This window comes from Myripristis murdjan, chromosome 21, assembly GCF_902150065.1.
Source record: "Myripristis murdjan chromosome 21, fMyrMur1.1, whole genome shotgun sequence".
Classification (NCBI taxonomy): Eukaryota; Metazoa; Chordata; class Actinopteri; order Holocentriformes; family Holocentridae; genus Myripristis; species Myripristis murdjan.
The window spans coordinates 9497501-9515995 of record NC_044000.1 but is presented as its reverse complement, the minus strand read 5'-3'; the positions used below and the strand labels follow the sequence as shown (position 1 = coordinate 9515995).

General features: G+C 42.9%; 1 protein-coding gene across 7 annotated transcripts in view; it reads right to left on the bottom strand.

Moving 5' to 3' along the window:
* The window catches only part of tns1b (tensin 1b), a 167291-nt gene that overhangs the window by 19975 nt on the left and 128821 nt on the right, over positions 1-18495 (bottom strand). For all 7 annotated transcript variants that reach the window (XM_030080373.1, XM_030080371.1, XM_030080368.1 and 4 more), the window contains 2 exons: positions 5078-6574; positions 152-345 (listed from right to left, as the gene is read on the bottom strand). In XM_030080373.1, the coding sequence (XP_029936233.1) occupies positions 152-345; positions 5078-6574 (1691 nt within the window). The remainder of the gene's footprint in view (positions 1-151; positions 346-5077; positions 6575-18495) is intronic.

Here is an 18495-nt window from a genome sequence, read left to right as displayed (position 1 = left end):
TTTGATGGGTTGTATTGGGATGCCAAGAGACATGGCTGCAGACTGGAACCCTCACCAAATCAGACAGAAACTACCTTGATGGATAGACTACAATATTAAATGTCTTGCAATTTTTACAAAACCGCTTCAAATAGACAAGGATGCTTTGTACCTCCTTAGGCCGTCCTCCAGGGTTCATCGCTATGGCATTGACAAATTCTGGGGAAACACAGCGAATGGGTGAGCGGACTGGGGCATCAGGGGAGGGACCTTCATCAGGACCATTCTGGTACTGGCTGTCACTGGTGGTGCGATGACGTGGAAGAGCTGAGGGCTCATCCAATGACATCCCACGGGCCTGGACACCTTGACAGAGTGACACGCAAGTCAGTCTTTGATTCAGCAGACGTCTCTCTTTGATCTCTCTTTGATCAGTTCCATGTAGAAGTCCTCTTATATTTATGGTTATCAGCCGCCAGCTGCACAGGCCATCAGATGTGTGCATTCTGCTAATAGTGCAATTACTCAAACGCTGCAAAGCATTTGTAGAATGCCGTGGCTCTTAAAACTCACAAATTTAAACATGCACATGATAAAAAAATCACAATATGACACACATACACACACAAAGTTAATGAAAGGTTAGCTGCTGATCACACCCAAGCGCACTTCCCTGTGAGTAAAAACAAAGTAAAAATTCTTCATAAATTCACCAATACTGAATTTACCAAAGAAACTGTTTTTGAAAACTTCTGTCACTCTTATTACAGAAGTTATTAGGGTCTGCTGGTACAGTGATGCAAATTGTTTTTTAGTTATCTGACTAATGCGTCAGTATGGCCTTTTCTGGATGTACCTCAAAGGAGCCGGCTAGTGGCTTAGTGGTCACTAAGCTCATTTTAGTTGAGCTGATTTGAGTTGGAGCGAGAGGGAAAAGAGAGAGAAAGTTGCCAGAGTAAAACAAACAGGATTTGAGTTAAGAGTTTTAAGCTAATATGGGTTGGCATTGACTGGCGGGTTCAGCTAGCAAAGCATGAAAACACTTGCCAGAACTGGGCAGTGCCAATGTGAAATACTATCACTGGCTGCCCTGCGCTTTGGAACAAGATGAAGGATAATGAGAGAAAGATGGAAAAATACAATAGAATTTTTTTGAGGAACAGGTGGGAGAAATCAGGCTTTTTTTGGTTATGACGGTGTGGATAATGAATTGCATGGCACTGTGTGTGCTGAGAGCAGCTTACAATATGGTTTCCCAAACTGTTTGTTTCTTGATGTTTCAGGTTCTGTCACTGAAACAAATGCATACATATTAATGGAACCTAGTTAGCAGCCTTTGGGGTCCACAGATATGTCAGGGTGAAGACACTATACTTTTAAAGGGCAGATCACTAATTATTCAATGGTTTCTTTTTTTCTGGACATTTGATCTGCAGGGACGCAAGGAGTTCCAAGGAAGGGCATCATCACGAGTCCACTATGTCTGAGCGCATAAAGTTTCCTTTAAGTGATTACTAAAGGAATGTTGCTTCTGTATTGTGAGGCCCACATTTGCATTCCTTTCACAGTTGCATCCCTTAACTCCTACCTAAATGAGAAAAAGTCTTTTAGTGGAATGCCCTTGTAGCTAACACTGTAAACAAACATGAGCCAATAATGACCTCCAAAAAATGTGATTGATGGCTTTTGTCAGTCTGGTGCTAGCAGAACCTCCCATAGATGGAAAAGCAGGCAGACACACCCAAGTGTGAGAGCCTGACTGTTATGGAAACCATGGAAAAATATTTACAGTGTTTCACTCAACCTCTCTTTGGATTGAGAGAGGAAAAGCCTGGCCATATATCTGTGGGTAAAACATAGTGATAATATTTGCCTGCAGCCGTGAAAGTGTGAAGATGCTATAATATAGATGATAGGAATGAAATTGGTTGCCATAATCACATAATTAAAAAGTTTTTTTGGCTAAAAAGGATTTCCTCTACGTTTCCTCTGCCAAACCAGCAGAAACTGCCAAAACTCAGCATGTGGATGTGCTTTCATTGTCATTATTAGGCTCACTAAATATGGATGAATGCAAGTAAGTTACTTCAATATGACAGTTACATAATAGGAAGAAATCAATAGTAAACAGGTGCCAATCACGTGCCACCTCTTACGATTCTTGTCAATGGCCCAGCATCAAATATGTCACATGTGCAGACCTTGAATTAAATTTGGGCTGGAGGGGCGTTGGCTGAGAAACCTTGGAACTTCAAGATGTAGTCTCCCACCCCCCCATACCGCCCCCCTCCCACACACACTCACACACACACACACACGCGCGCTGCGCGCGCGCACGCGCACACACACACACACACGCCTACCCTTACACTAAGCCTGGAAACTCACAAAACAGATGTATCCACGATGCACTACTCTACAGCAGAGCACTGTCAAACACTGCGCTGTCGCCGTAGCAACAACTAATGGTTTCCAGCTGCTATGACCTGAGATTCCCAGGACTGACGTATTTTTAGGTTCTTTTGTTGTTCTTTTTTTCCCCTCTCATCTCTTAATCATTTAAACGCTGTAGAATAGCATGGGGTGGATTCCAAAAGAATACACATGAGAAGTGATCCGTGAAAGGTGATTTTTTTTTTTGTCTTCCAGTAAATTGAAGGTAGAGAAACATTCTACCATGTGAGTACACCTGCAACTGCGAGAGGTTATCTAAGGTGAAACCGAGGGAATTATATACTTCAGAATAGGTTTGTTTAGATCAAACTGTAAATCATAACTAGTAGTGGTAATAGTTATATTATAATTTTGTGTCTTAAACAAGCGTCTGCTGGGAAATTAATATACTGTAAAGATGCAAAATTATTTACTGTGGTGAAGAGATGTTATGATAATGACAGATGTGACATTATCAGAATCTCTATAATCCAAGATCTACACTGTACCATTTAACTTTGTCATAATGTTGTATCATTATAAAGGATATTTCTGTGTGCAGTGTAGTAGCCAGACTGGGCCCTAACACCCTGGAGCCTCAAAAGAACAATCTAGTCTGCATCCTGGTTGATGTCTCCCAGTGGACAGATACAGCCTTAGTGATGTTTCCAACTAGGGCTGTGGTCTCCCTCCTAGATTTAGTGTCCTTTGTCTGTCTTTCTAAATGTTCAAAACAGAGTGAGTGAAAAAAGCAGCCTTGAATGAGGCCAGTGTATCCTGGCCTTGGTATTGTTCCCCAAGTTTGGCAAAACGGATCTTGTGACATGCACTCTCCCGGCAAGGGACAGAGCCTCCTTTGTGCTTCCCTTGTCTCATTCTTGTGAAACTTTAACATTATCCAATTGGGTTTTTTTCTGCTCCACAGTTGGGTAATTCCCTAACCTTGAGAAGGGAAAAAGCTATATCAAACTGCCACTCAGAGAAAACAAGAATGAGGAGTGATGTAAAGTATGCAGAGAGAATGTTAGTAGTAAAGGTTAGTTCAGGGATGATGATGCTCCACAATCACAATGATGACAGAGAGAATCCAGTTACATATGTGTAAGTATCAGAAAGAGAGAGGGAGAAAAGTGAGGCATTTAGAAAATAGAAATATTAACGGATTCAAGCAGGAGATGGTGAGCAGATAACATGAGCAGATAGCATGAGTAATCACTCAATGCAAAAAAAAATAAACAAATAAACAAACAAGTAAAACACTGCACTCAGGCAAAGCCAGAAGTGGAGATTTGAGTTGAACTGAAGGAACACTCATGAAAAACAGGGAACAGACAGGATGGGAGAACCAACCAGAGAGGGAGTGTGAGCGACGGTGCTCAGACTGAGAAGAGGTCATGCTGGGGATGACACTTCGGACACGAGCCGAGTATTCTGGGCAGAACAGGTGCATGATGGGAGAAAGGATGAGAATGATGATGACAATAATAAAAGGAAAAGGAAATCAAGGAGACAGAAGCTGAGGTTCCACCTACAACAGGAACAAAAGATAATTGCTAAATAATTTGCACTTTTACAAGACAATGTGCAACTTTGTACATGATGTCAAGGTAATGACTAAATATCAGGAACACAATTTATTTGAGAGAGCGTATTGCATCGTCACTTAAGTTTGGACCTCGACCTATGCATACTGACATGTGCGTGGTAACTTTTGAATTCCTTGTTAAAAACCAAATCGTAGACAGGTTTGCTTTCAAACTACTCATGGACAGGATCATGTTTCTATATGCACAAAGAAACAAACATTCAAAGATGCAGTTAATCTACCTAAGACATATATACTATATCTTACTCCTGGTGGTATTTCACTAGCATTCAGCTTGTTTAGAATGAGCACTTTCTCCACTTAAATCGCAGTAAAGTTAAGTGCACTATGTTGTTGATCTAGCAATCACACTGCTACAGTATATGTTGATGATATTCCTTTCCTCACTACTCTGCAGGATGCCTAATGTGTTTGTCTAAGGACAGTCAACTTCCTGAACTGGACAGAACTCTTCCTGTTTGAGTCTGTGTGATGGGGGCCTGATGAGGTGTCTGCTGAGATAAGGACAGAACAGTATTTTCCAAAGGAACTGTGTACACTGTGTACACAATACACTGCAATATGCTCACAGATGGCATTTTTAATGGCATATTTCACCTGGAGAAATACATGTTGGCATTGCAGTTTCTGTTCCTCAGTCACTGCCAGAGCCACAGTGCATACAAAATAATAAAAGGCCCCAGTGAGAAATAATACCCAGTGTATACAGATTTATTGGGGTCCTAAAGAATGTGTATGGAAGAATAATGTCAAATTAGCATCAGAAATTGGAATTTTTAAGCAAACCAAGGCTAAATGCCAAAGTCATGAAGACTTTAAAACTTCAATAAAATTAGTAGAATGTTAGTCGCCCAGATTCAGTTGTGTCCAAGCCCTTATGGAGGTAATTTGGAGCCTGAGCTTTGTGGACATTGGCTGGACTTTGACATGACAGGACTAACATCAATGCCAGTGCAATCCTTCCACTGTAAGCAAAGTTTAAAAAAAAAAAAAAAGTTAAAAAATATATTTTGAACATAACATTAGGAATTTTGTTATTTTAGTTATACTGGAGCTTACCAGCCACTCGCTGGGCCACCAGGCCTTCTACATTGAACTCTTCATTGGGCTCACTATCTCTTGGCTGGGGAGATGCTGAGGCAGCACTAGGGCTTCTTTGGGGTTCTGGGACCTCTGCAGATGATGACAATGTGCTGGGTGGGTAGGTGTTGATTGGCTTGAGCTGGAGCTGACCAGTGGTAGAAGTTTGTGGAACAGGACTGGTTCCATCTGGTTCAGATATGTAACCCAAAGATCCCTGGACAGGTGCAGGTTCTGGCGTACTAGGCTTCCCAGGTGACATCTGAACAGGTGAGGACTGACGGGGCCGGCTAGACATGGGGCCAGTGGAGTGGATATGAATGGCAGCATCAGCCTGGTAGGAGGGCCTGTTTTGGCTCTGGGAGAAGGACGGCTGGGTGGTTACCACAGTACTGTTCTCCCTCAGAGGAGCGCTCTGGGACTTTGGCACACGGCCTGGTTCCAGGTCCAACATGAGAAGGTTGAGGGTTTCAATAGATTGTTCAATCTCCTGCTGGGAGGCGCTGTGACGGTGAGGGAACTGTGGGAGGCTGTGGTGACTTGGTATGACTGTTGTGGGAGGAGGTGGGCTAAAGCTCAGGCCCTCAGTTACCGGCTCCTCAGGTACACCGAACCGCTGCCAAACATTGAGACCACGCTGGACTGCATCCCTGCTACTTGTGGTGCGGGTGGGAGCTTGTGGCATGGACTTTGGCTCTGCACCAAATGACTGCGACCGATACAGATTGCCATTTTGGCTGATTGTGAAATTGCCCGAGGATGGAGCCAATTCACTTTGCATCAAAGGTTTCTCAGATATACCAGCTTGCGACTGGACAGCTTCCAGAGGCTTCTCCGTGATGCTACGCTCTAAATAGGGCACATGGTCTTGCCCATTGATGACTGAATCAGACTGGTAGTACAGATCAGCTGGTGTGGCCCGGCCCTCTGTGGAGGAGAATGTCCCCAAACTGTCCACACTGTTTCCCTCTTGACTGACAGGCAGCTCATCATCTAAAATGTCTGTCTCACGGTCAATGCTGCTGTGCCCATTGACATGGACTTGGGCGGGCACAAGGTGAAGCATTCCTCCAACAGCTGAGGTAGGGGTGGACAGGTAGCCCTGTCGGTGCATGGGCCCCTCCAAGCCACTCAACAGCTGTTCCAGCTCCTGTTTCTCTTGGGGACTAAGGGGCTGTTGGGCAGCTGGGACCTGGTGATGGGCCAAGGGTGGCTCCTCACCCACGGGGACTTGTGGCTGGCTCACTGTGGATGCCTGAGGAGCTGCTGTCGCTTCATCAGTTCGGTCAGTTTTAATGGAGGCAGTAGAGTTTCCAGAGTCGCTGCTCACAGACAAGGCATGATCAACCGCAGGTAGAACATGGTCAACAGCAGTGGGTGGGAGGCCGTTGGATGTGACTGTCCCTTCAACAGACTCCTTCTTGCGCACTTTGGCGTAGAGGCTGCCGTCCAGAGGTCCTTGTGTATGGATGACTTCTAAAACAGAAAACAGAAGGACAGAGGCTCATTACAACCAGACTACACTAAATACTAGACACAACAGTCATGCTTCAACTTCCAACAACCCAAATATTTGTAGAACGTGTGCCTTTGAGCCACCGTGCTTTGGCTACCAAAGGACTTAGCTCCTAATGTACAAAATATAAGTACACACTTTATCACAGAATTAAGAAAAAAAAGAGTTAGGAACTGTCTGGGAGAGAAAAAGAGGTATGGAGGAGATAGTAAATCCTCAGAGTGTGGGCAATGCCAAAACAGCTGCAGTTAAATTCAGCACTGGCTCATGTCTACCTATTCTACCAGCTTCAGGAAATGAGCATGGGCTAAGGCATGTGCTGTGGAAAAAACGATGAAATCACCGAAGCCTGCCTTGCACTTTCTCAAGCCAATGGTACTAATTTGCGCCACCTGAGGAGCACTGGCATTGAAGAATAAAAATCTGTTTTTGTTAAGTTTTTAATTACTGTACATAACAGTGAGTGCTATCTATTGATTTGTTGACTCACAGGTTCTGCTAGGGTACAGTAGACAATGAACTATAGAGGCCCACCAAAACACACACACACACACGCACACTCACACAGACACACACACACACACACACACACACACACACACACACACAAAGCCACACCCATGTCCAGTCCAGAGGAAGCGGGGAACCCCAATCAGAAGAATTTAGTCATCACTGGAAAATCAACCTCACTGAGTAAGGAGAGCCCGAAGGCTTTTCCTGGCCTCTCAGAATCAAAGCAAAACAAAAGCCCTATATGCAGAGGGAAACACACTCAAAAGGTTAAAACACTCTAGTACACACACATTTACACATTCACACACAGACACACACAAAAATGAGCTCAGTGGCTCATTTCCCTCCCTCTCTTGTTCTCAAGGTCAATGCACACAACTACACACACACTGATTTACTGTTGTTTACTTGTGATTGAAGGCTGTCACAATATGTAAGTCCATGCATTAAGGGAGTAGTTAGTTGTCAGACAAAAAGTGCTGCAAGTTTCTTCCTGCAGTAAATTTAATCATTGCCACAAGGAATTTCCTTAAACCTTATAGCCTACTGTAACTCATGTCCACCTCACTGTTTAGCTATGGTTTGGGTAATTATGCAGCCATTGAAGAGTTTTGATCCATTTAAAGGGAAAGTTTGCATTTTTGGACATGAAGTTGTATGAAATCCTCCCCTGCAGTGTAGTGCATGAGAAGGGATTTTTTTTTTTTTTTTTTTTTTTTTACTTAAGGTGTCCTCTGGGCAAAGTTCTGAAATAGGTGCTTCTGGTTAGTTTGCTGGGGTCACAAAAATAAAAACTTTTGCTTCTCAAAACAATGTGCGTTCAATAGTAATACATTTCCAGCACAAAACCAACTTCAGGAAAAAAGTCAGACTTCACAATCACTTGGCACCATTTTTCGCTCCATCAGTATCAGTGCGCACTCCCGGCGGGTGATGGTGGAATACATAAGGTGAAGGCCTTATGTATTTCCTGTCACTGACCATCCTCTTTGACAACTTTGGCTTCTTGAAGTTGGTTTGAGCAGCGAAACCAAGATGACAAGGAGTAAAAAACTTTGTGTGTGTAGTGCGCATTTCAGCAGGGAGGATTATGCCCCCACACGGCCAGGACAGAGGAGCCCCCCGGGTAAGAAAACCAGCTACAAGCTAACCAGATGGCTTACTGCCTAGTTAGAAGGTAACCAGCGTTACAGTTTGGTTGAAATGGCTATGAATCGGCTGGTATGATCAGCTTATCACACAGGCTCATCAGACTAGTGAAGCTTCTACATGATATAATGTTATTATTATGTTATTATAATTATTATTATTGTCTGTTTCAACGTAAAAGTGTAATTGTTATAGCCTAGTAAGGATGACCATAGTCATGAATTTCTGTTGACAGCATTGTAGGTCAAACATATTGTGTTGCTTCAGAGCGCCTGATAAAAAAATTTAAAAAACATGGATTTCTGATGAGACGCTCGATTCAGACTCTCCTGGGCCTTGCAAGTGCCTCTCTTTTCTGTCAGAAAAAAAACACTATGTCAATACGGGACTAGCCTACTTGTATCTACTGATACTGATGGAGAGAAAATGGTCCCAAGTGATTGTGAAGTCTGAGTTTTTTTCCCGGAGTTGGTTTTGTGACAAATTTATTACTATTTTGAATGCATGTTGTTATGAGAAGCAATTTTTTTTTTTTGTGACCACAGCAAACTAGACAGAAGCACCTATTTCAATACTTTGAAATTTGCCCAGGAGACACCTTAAGTAAAAACAAAAATCTCTTTACATGTACTACACTGCCGGGGAGGATTTCATACAACTTCATGTCCAAAAATTCGAAGTATCCCTTTAAGATCAAACTTAGGCCATGTTCCTCCACATACAATACCACACACATGTAATCAGCAACTGCAGAAAGCATGACTTTAAGTCCTCTCTATCATTTCCACTGTTCTGCTCATTGTATCCTCCCAGAGGATGCAAAATGGAAAAATGTTTTGGTTAACTGAAGTGCCAGTGCAATCTATTTCAGCACAGTGTAACAACTGCATGACAAAGAAATACAACAGACTAAAATGAAAATGTCAAGGTAATCCTTTAACAAAACGGATGTCTATTGCACAACCAAACTCTTACTTGCTTTCTTTGGGTGCTAGTGGAGCACAGGAAATTCAGATATGCTCAAGTCAAAAAATCTATTTTATTTTTTTTTTAAGTTCAAAAAGAACTTTAATGTTATTCATTTAGGGAAATGGAAGCATGTTATTCTACCACTCTACATTTTGCCTTTGCAGTCTGAAATTCACTTCAGCTGAGCAAAGACAAAAGAACATCTCATCAGATAATTCCTCTTTCCTCTGGCACTGAGGTTCCCATGAAACCTCATAACCCATGATGAGGTATCTCCTGATACCCAGAGATTCTGCAGTGGGGAGTGAAGCTGCACAAAGAAACAGCGTGTGTATATCCATAACCTACAGATACCTCCATCTCAGTTTTAGCGACTGAGAAAGTCATGCATGCATTAATTTCATCAAGACTGGACTACTGTAACTCCTTCTGCCTTGGGATTTCTCAGACTTCAATTTCCCAATTACAACTAGTGTCTGGTTATTAACAACTTCCAAAAAACATATGATGACATCACTCCTATCCTTGTATCCCTTCACTGGCTCCCCATTCATTTCAGAATCAATTTCAAAATCCTCCTAATTGCATTCAAATCTGTCCAAGGCCTCGCCTCTCCCTATATTTAGGAGTTTCTCACACTCTAAAACACCACCAGGTCCCTTAGATCCTCCCACTACGGATTGTTGTTCATCCCCCTGTTTACATCTAAAAAAGTTTGGAGATAGAGCTTTATCTGTGGTGGCCCCTCAGCTCTTGAACAGCCTGCCAGAGAACATTAGACGGGCCAGGTCTATTGAACTTTTTAAGGCACATCTTAAGACCCATTTTTATTCCTTGGCTTCTAATTTTTCTTAACTTCCTCTGCCTTTTACCCCTGTTACCTGTATCTACTACAATAATAGGTGCCATTGGTGCTATTCTCCTTATATATTTTGTTTGTTTTATTCTGTTTGTGAAGCACTTTGGTGTAAAACTTGCTTTTGTTTTAAAAGTATTATGTAAATGAAATAAACTAAACTTATAACTTGAAACATGGTTAATGTTGGCCTCTGTAATGGATGGAGCATGTTGGGTGTACACACAAGCTGTTACTGTGACATCTCCCTAGTTGGACCAAGGCAACTTGCCAAGAGGATAGTGCGCTGTAGCACTGCACAGTACCACCAGTCTATGGTGGAAAAACACCCTGTGGCTCATTGGCACAGCAGTTCATAGCCTATGTTTTCTGCCAGTATGCCATTAGACCATTTACTTTGACTGGTATATTGTTGTACTACTAACAGGAAGAAGAGAGGCTATGCTAGCTTCCACTAGTCCATGATGGCCTGCTGCAGAAGTGCTTGCCATTTGGACAGCGCACCTCTGACATATCGTCATTGCCTATAATCTTACTTGCTGAAGTCATCAATACTGAAGATGTGCATAATGATAATCACAATTAATACATACAACAGTCAAAAAAATGACATAATAAAACTGACACCAACTATCACATGTTTTGGGGGCTGTTAATGTGAACTCTATATTAAACTTGATGTTGACTCCTTAAAAAAGTTAACTGCTAAGACGGGTGGCTCCAAATAAAGTCATCATTACACATTTATATAGCTCATGAAACTTCTCAAGTATCAACTTTAGGAAATATGCACCCATGCCTCCCTGCATGTGCGTGCTTCAGCGGACACACACACATTTCTAATACATCTACAGACTCATGCTGACAAACATAGACATAAGTCGTGAAAGAGGAGCTCCCCACACTCTCTATTTCAGCACCTTTCTAATCACCTGCCCTGCAGCCAAATGGGACTTGAGCGACTAGCGATGGATGATAAGTCACACAGCTTGGCTCAATTCACATCCCGAATGCCTCGACTATTAGAACAGCAACACATGCTAGAACACTTGAGTGGGTTAGCTCAAAGTAACTCAAAGCCTTGTCAGAAGAAATGACAGAAACACCTCTGAAGGAGGAGTGTCCCCTACCTGTGTGTACAGCGCACGGTGGTGTGGTCCCAAACTAAGCTGGGAAAAGCCCTGCAGTGGAGCCCCTAGGGTGGAACATTAGGGATTACAGCAGGGGTGGGGGGAGCTGGCTTTGGCTGGGAGGACTCTACAGCTCCTTCTCCTCCTCCCTCTGCTGAATGGCTGGCTGTCTGGCTGGATCGAGAGAGCTACTGCTGTTGCTGGCTGCTCAGTGGCTCACACTAGTCTAAGTCTGCCACTGCTGTGTGTGTGTATGTGTGTGCATGTGGGAGGTCCATCACTACAGCCTATTTGAGTGAGTGTCTATGTGAGGTGGGGGTTGTGGGGGCACTAAACACCAAAGTACAGAGTTTGACAGAATGACATCAGAACCATTCACTTAGGCTCTCTCACATGCCTGTTTCCGTGGTACAGTTTGTTACAGGCCTCCATTTTATAGATTAAATCTTTTTTAGATTAACTCCCTCTCTTTTCACTGGCAACCCTCATCTGCAAAACTCGTCCGTTATTTCAGACTTGCTCATGCAATAAGAGTGCTGAAAAATAGATATTCTCAGTTCTCTTAAATAAATGCTTACACAACATAGAAGTAGCCCCTTTCCATGCGCACATACACATGCACACACGCCCCTCCTTAAGGAGACTTATGTCGAAAAACACCCGTGTAATGGAAAGAGCGACTTCGTCCAATAACATTTAACGAGCTCTCTCCAAACTAGGAAGCAGAGCGAAAAACCCCACCCTGCTGCAGACAGATGGAGAAAACAGAAAAGTTTAGCGAGTGGCAAAGAGGAATAAGATGCTGTCTGATCAAGCAAAGCGATAAAGTTTAGAAGGTATAAAGCACAGGCAACACATTAAAGTGCAAGGTTATCTGCAAGCCTACAACAGTTGAATTCTCTTCCTCATGAAGGCATAAGGAGCGATAAAAAAAAAAAAAAAAGCCTCATGGCATTCATAATCACTTCCCCCCCCCACAGTTTCAGAGCTCTTCTGTCTATGGTGCAGTTCATATCACCTAGCAATCTGCAGACATTAGCATACCAGACAGTTGCCTTACTATTCCACCACACCGCCAGAACAATTGACAGCCAACGTCATTCTCCTGCTGATAACAATAAACATATGACTACAGCACAAGTAAGGGACACAGGACTTTATGTTTTCATTTCAAAGAGGATCAAGATTGTAGACAGCATGATAAAGCCCCACATTCTGATATTATTTTCCCTCATTTGACTCCCAGATTGTCACACCTACTCTCTTTTGTATTGTCTCTCGTGCTGTTCCTCTCCACCCTGCCCCTACACATCCTTCCCCTGGCACCTCCTTCTACTCATAGCCGTTCAGTAATGATGACAGAGGTTCTGCACTCAGATCAAATGAATGTCCGATTTAGTCGGCCCTCCCTAACTAGCTCATGTTTTCACTTTAGAGATGATGTGACTGATGTGCAATCAACAGAAACCCAATTTGTACTACAGGAAACCTAATCTGCCACTTTACACTCAGAGGCTTTTTCTAGTAGACGGTCTATTTATGTCGAGGCTGCTTCTGTGTGTGATGCTATGTCCTTTCCTGCTTTCATGTGCATGTACTGAACACATTTAAGTCCCTGGAAATAGCCTTTCGACAGCGATCGTTCATGTGATGCAGGCTGCGGACATCTGCTGTGCTATGTAGTGTGTGTCATCTGTGTTGGTGTGTTTTGACTTTCTCTCCAGGAGGTAAATACTTGCTCTGTGATCCCAAGCACATTAATCAGAGGGAGATGACTGCGTTCCTGACCTCATCGCCTTAACTAATTACCCAACAGAGGGAGAGAATGGAGCAGGTCTACTCTGTCTCGCATAAACTGAGTGTCGCCACATTCTCCCTGCCAACGAGGAAACTCAACAAGTAAAACGAGCTGCATTTGTTCATATATTTAAGCACTTACAGCAAAATATGTATGGTACTAAGTACCCCAGAGAGCAGCAACGAGCATTTATAGAGATAAAATCAACAGAGAACAAGCACACCATGTTCATGTGATATGAGGCCTCAACATGTGTGTGTGTGTGTGTGTGTGTGTGTGTGTGTGTGTGTGTGTGTGTGTGTGTGAGTCTGTGTGAGGGCATGTGTGCATTTGTGTCTACGTATTCGCAGTCAAATCCCAACTGAGTTCACAGGAAAAGACATTACGTAAATAGTGGATGAAAAGTAGAATACAAACGCCTGAAGTCTACAAAGCACATTATTGAAGTATTCGAGGCACCATTGGTGGATAGAAGGTGCTGCCAGATATTTTGAGGTTCTGTAGGCCAGATGGTCCAACTGTGTGACCCCCCCTGACCCTTGAACTTTGAACTGTAACCCCATGGCAATAGATCCCATTTACAGAGAAAATAGCCTGTGCTGCCACCCCAGTTAGCATGGGGAAACATACCGTGTGTGTGTGTGTGTGTGTGTGTGTGTGTGTGTGTGTGTGTGTGTGTGTGTGTGTGTCTCTGTGTGTGTGCAAATGAGCATGTACACTGGGATTCTAAAACAGTGGGGGGTCTATGTCTACTGGCCGCAAGTGTGACATTAATAAAAAACAATGATGAAACTTTTTCTTAGTATGTGCCCTCAGGCCTCAACCACTACAACCACTAATAGCCTGATGAGAATACAGCACTAAGTGCATTTGCATTCAAGAGTCCCGAGAGAATGGAGAAGCTGTGGTTAGAGTATATTCTAACAGTGTGTAAGTATAGCCTGGTGCTCTATTTGGTCACAGTTAATGGCTTAACTATTGATTTGGCAACAAAGTGTGCGTGTATGTGAGAACTCAAGGACAGTTACTAAATTAGGGCCATGAACTGGTAACACTGTATATAGCCTTGTAAATGATCTCTAGTAGATGCCCTTACGTCTTCTGAGTTAATCAGTGCATTGGATTAATTTAAGTGGTGAAGATTAAAAACAGAGTGATCAAGTGTATATGATAAATATGGCCATGAAAATACAGCTATCATGTCCACAATGGCTTACTGAGAGAGGCATAGTCTTGACACACTCCAGCATGCATAAACAATAATTAAAATGAATTGTAATCTAATTATAAGGTAAAACACATTTGGTGTAAATTACCCTGGGTGTATTATCATCATCATTATTATTATTATTAATATTATTATTATTACCATCATCATCATCATCATCATCATTATTTATTTATTTTTCCCATTAATTCATTCATTCATTTTTATGTGTGTTAAGTGGTGTCTGCTGCTTGAAGCATGGGGACTTCTTGTTAGTGGGTCAGTCAGTTTGATTTTGCAGAAGTTGATTATCAATGTAAAAATGCATTAGTCCCCAAAGGTTCATCAAATTTGACCCAGCAGTGACCAAGATATTGAGTCTGAAGCTTTGGCCTGGTGGTGGTGCTATGGCGGCCCGATCAAGTTTCTCAGAAAACAGGCCAGGCAGAGGCTCAAGAATCAAACCTAGGGAGCCCAATGCCTAATCTAATTAATTTTTTATGAATCCAGGGCAGGGAGTTCAAGTCAGAATATGGATTGGTCTTCTAAACACTGTTGTGAGCAAAGAATTTGCTTTCTGCTGCAAAAGCAGGCCAGGGAACATCGCTCAGCAAAGTTCAGCAATTGCCAACATCCATAGTCCCAAAACACTACGTCAAATGTAAGTACAGGAACCTCTTCTCGTTTAATGAACACTTTCCCTGCAGGTCATTAAATATACATCAATGGTGGCCCTGAATCAATGACTATGAGAGTGCAAAGTTGCTAGGATAGAGGGAAACAATGTAAGTCATAATGGCTGTGATTTGGAACAGGTAGGAGAAGGATATTAATCTCCCTGATGCAAATTGCTTAAACTTTGATATCACAATGTAATGTAATTATGTTATGCCAAAAATACACCTTGAATGTCGAAAATGTATGTAGTTCAAGCCAAGTGCGCTACAATGTGATATATGTATCTGTAAAATAACGTAATTAACAGAAAGCACGGTTCCAAAAGATGTTTGCTTTGCCTACTGTATTTTCTGCTTATTATCTGGTCCAGTATTGGCTACTTAAAACAGCTACAATATTAGACTGACATACACAACTTATTCAAATACAAATACGGCACATTCATTACACACACACACACACACACACACACACACACATTCCACTGCACCTCATCCTGCATAGTCCCTCCTTGCAGAGCATTATGTTTCACTCTGGATGACGTTTTGTCTCAGGAAAAGCAATCAAGGGCATTTAGTGGCAGTGTTGCATAGGGGAAAATCTTGAGGGCCAAAGGAGAACAGCGTTTGATGGGCTGGCTGGAGCTATCTTGGGTCTGGAGGTGAGGAGAAGCTTTGACAGCCTAACTGAGGCTAGCTAGGGTCTGCAGAAACCACAAGGAGTGAGAGCAGCTGCCAATCATACCACATAATTCTGTTGTGAACGTTGATAGTTACTGGAAGTCCGCCTCAAAGCGTCATCTCCCATTCCAATCGCTATCCTCCTAAATGCTTTCTTTCTTTCTTCTCACCAGATTCGTTGTCATATACAAGTCCAGCCCGTTCTCATTCCCAGGTGGTCAAACACCGCAGCTTGGTCACAGCCCAACTCGCATCTGATACTGACACTAAAGGCACCCATTAGAGGCCAAAGGCACCCACTGGCGTCAGTATGACAACAGGGGAAGGTGATGTATTATGAAGAGTGAGAAAGTCTGGGTGCATGGTGGCTGTGAAAGCCATGAGACCTGACTTTGATTCCCGCTTCCAGCAAGACTTTTTGTGTGTGACCGAGACCGTGTCCAGTTTCTGTTTTGTTGCCAAAATCTAACCTTTCCCTAACCTTAACCAAGTGGTTTTGTTGCCTAAAACTAGCCATGTGATACTGATACTTGTTAAAAGCTTGATGTGTTTCATCCTGACTTCAACTCACCACATTTACCAAAACAACCTCATCCACACTTCGTCCTATATTGATTGGCGAAGGTACATTAAGCAAAGTGGCCTTGTAGCCAGTGTAAGCTCCCTTGATGTTATTGACAGTGCGACGGCAGCAGTGCTTTATCAAACAGTGATTTCTGGTGAAGGGAACAAGATAAGACTTTGACAAAGACCAGAAAAGACCAGCGCATGAATAGAGCTCTTTTTAGGAGGAAGATAAGAACAAGGAAGCAGAGGAAAGCATTCCCCAAGGAGCCAAAAACATGTGTGTGTATGTGTGTGTGTTTGTGTGTTTGTGTGCATGTGTCCCAACATATGCAAGCATGCAAGAACCCAGTCCCTTTCACTTGTAAAAGTCATTGCCCGTGTCCATCCACCCTTTGGCTCAGAAAGGGTCCATGCAGTTAGCTAAGTGACCCATGTAGAAAGATGCCCTGGGCCAATGACACAGCCCAGAACAAGACAGTGGTGCCTAATAAATAAAGTGCAACTCCTTGGTCGGATCCTTCTTGTTACTCTTCCTTGCACAGCAAAGCACAAGAAAAAAGAGCAAAGGAGAAAGACATGGATTAAGAAACAGGCAGAAAGTAGCAGAGTGCAAAAGAGGGGAAAGGAGAGACAGTAGGAGTGTGTAAGTGTGTAAGAGATGGGTAGAAACAGAGAGAGAGACAGAGAAAGACTGTCTGGAGAACAGCTGGAATAGAGCTATATCCGTGATGAAGTCACAGACCGCTCATTCATTCCCCCGCATTAGGGTCAGCATGTAACTACCACTCTTTCTCACAGGCTTCGCAATGTCCAGTAAAAGAAATACTCACTCTATAAAATAAAATCATATCTTACCATACCATTTAACTGTCCTGAGGGAAATGCAAGTTTTGCATGACCACAATGGACAATAAAATAGTATCATGCACAGCAGATCACAATATGCAACACATTTACAAGATATCAGCATTCACTGTAAAATTATTAGTCTGGTCATTTGGGTTATACACATGGATACACTGTAACAAATGCAAAACCAACTCTGTACTTCACACCAAACTGCTGTCAGTAGTCTATTGTTATGGATGAACCAGTATTAAGCTGTCTGTCTCTCCCTGTTACCAATTCTACTAGTTTAGAAAACTTAAATAGCACTGCAAATAATTCTTAAAAAGTTGAAAAAACCTCTATCTGAGATAAAGTTATGTGTGGTGTGGCACACAGACTATTCAACTTGCTGCCGAATGGAAACTCCTGTCCCTCTGTCCCCACAGCCAGAATCCAAATGAGGACACTCCAAAACACAAGGCACTTGTTCTCTCTTTGTGTCCAATGCAGTCCTTCCTAGAAGGCCATTATTTTTCTGTCTTGGCTGTTACGCAATGTGAGCTGTGCGAAGTTTGGAGTCAAAGCACTGTAATCCGCCCAAAGCCTCTGACCAGACTGAGGGATTGATAGCGTGGAAGCCTGTTTCCAACACAAAGGGCCAGACGTTTCACCTCAGCATCTCCTGGGAGAAACATCATGTCTTGATAATGTCCATGTTTCGATGAGATCACACGGAGGAAGTAGGCTTTTAGCATCAGGGGACGGTTGTCAGTGTCAGCTGGGAAGTGTGAGATGCAAGAATGTCCAGGCCAGTGAGTATCAAGACAGGCGAACAGCTGCTGGTGAGAACCTGATGCAGGCACTCTGATCAATTCACACGGACTTGCAGAAGTAAAACTCACGCCCATTAAACCATGAAACAACTCATCTGGAGCACTATGACTAACATGCACCCTGTTAGCGATGCCAAAGCCTTCAGAACATGAAGGGACGGAGGGGTAGGACAATGATTAGGGACATCGCCCTTCAACCAGAACATCAACATTCACACTGTAGTTTTGCCGTCTATTTAGCCACTGCAGAATGCTTCATAAAGAGGGATTATACAGCATGAGCAACTGCAATGTGTTTCCAATTTGGGGAAAATGATATAACAATGCATTCATTTAGTAATGGTTAAAGTGTCCTCACTACTCACCTGTTTCTTAGACTATTCTCTTAGACTATTCTCCGGCCAAGCAGCCATTTGAATCTCATATGAAGAAACAGGAATTATCCCGCTGAGAAGATCCACAGACAGTCTAGGCAATGATATCATTCTGTTGCATCAACTTCTAACTCGACCAAGATTATGTAACCACCCCCCACCCCTGTCTACAGCCCAACAGACAACACAAATACACACAGACATAAATTTGACTTGACTCATTCAAACCCCCTCTTTGGCCAAAGAATGTGGTGACAAATAGTTTTTGCCCCAGAGGGCAGATATGGTCAGCTCTTCCT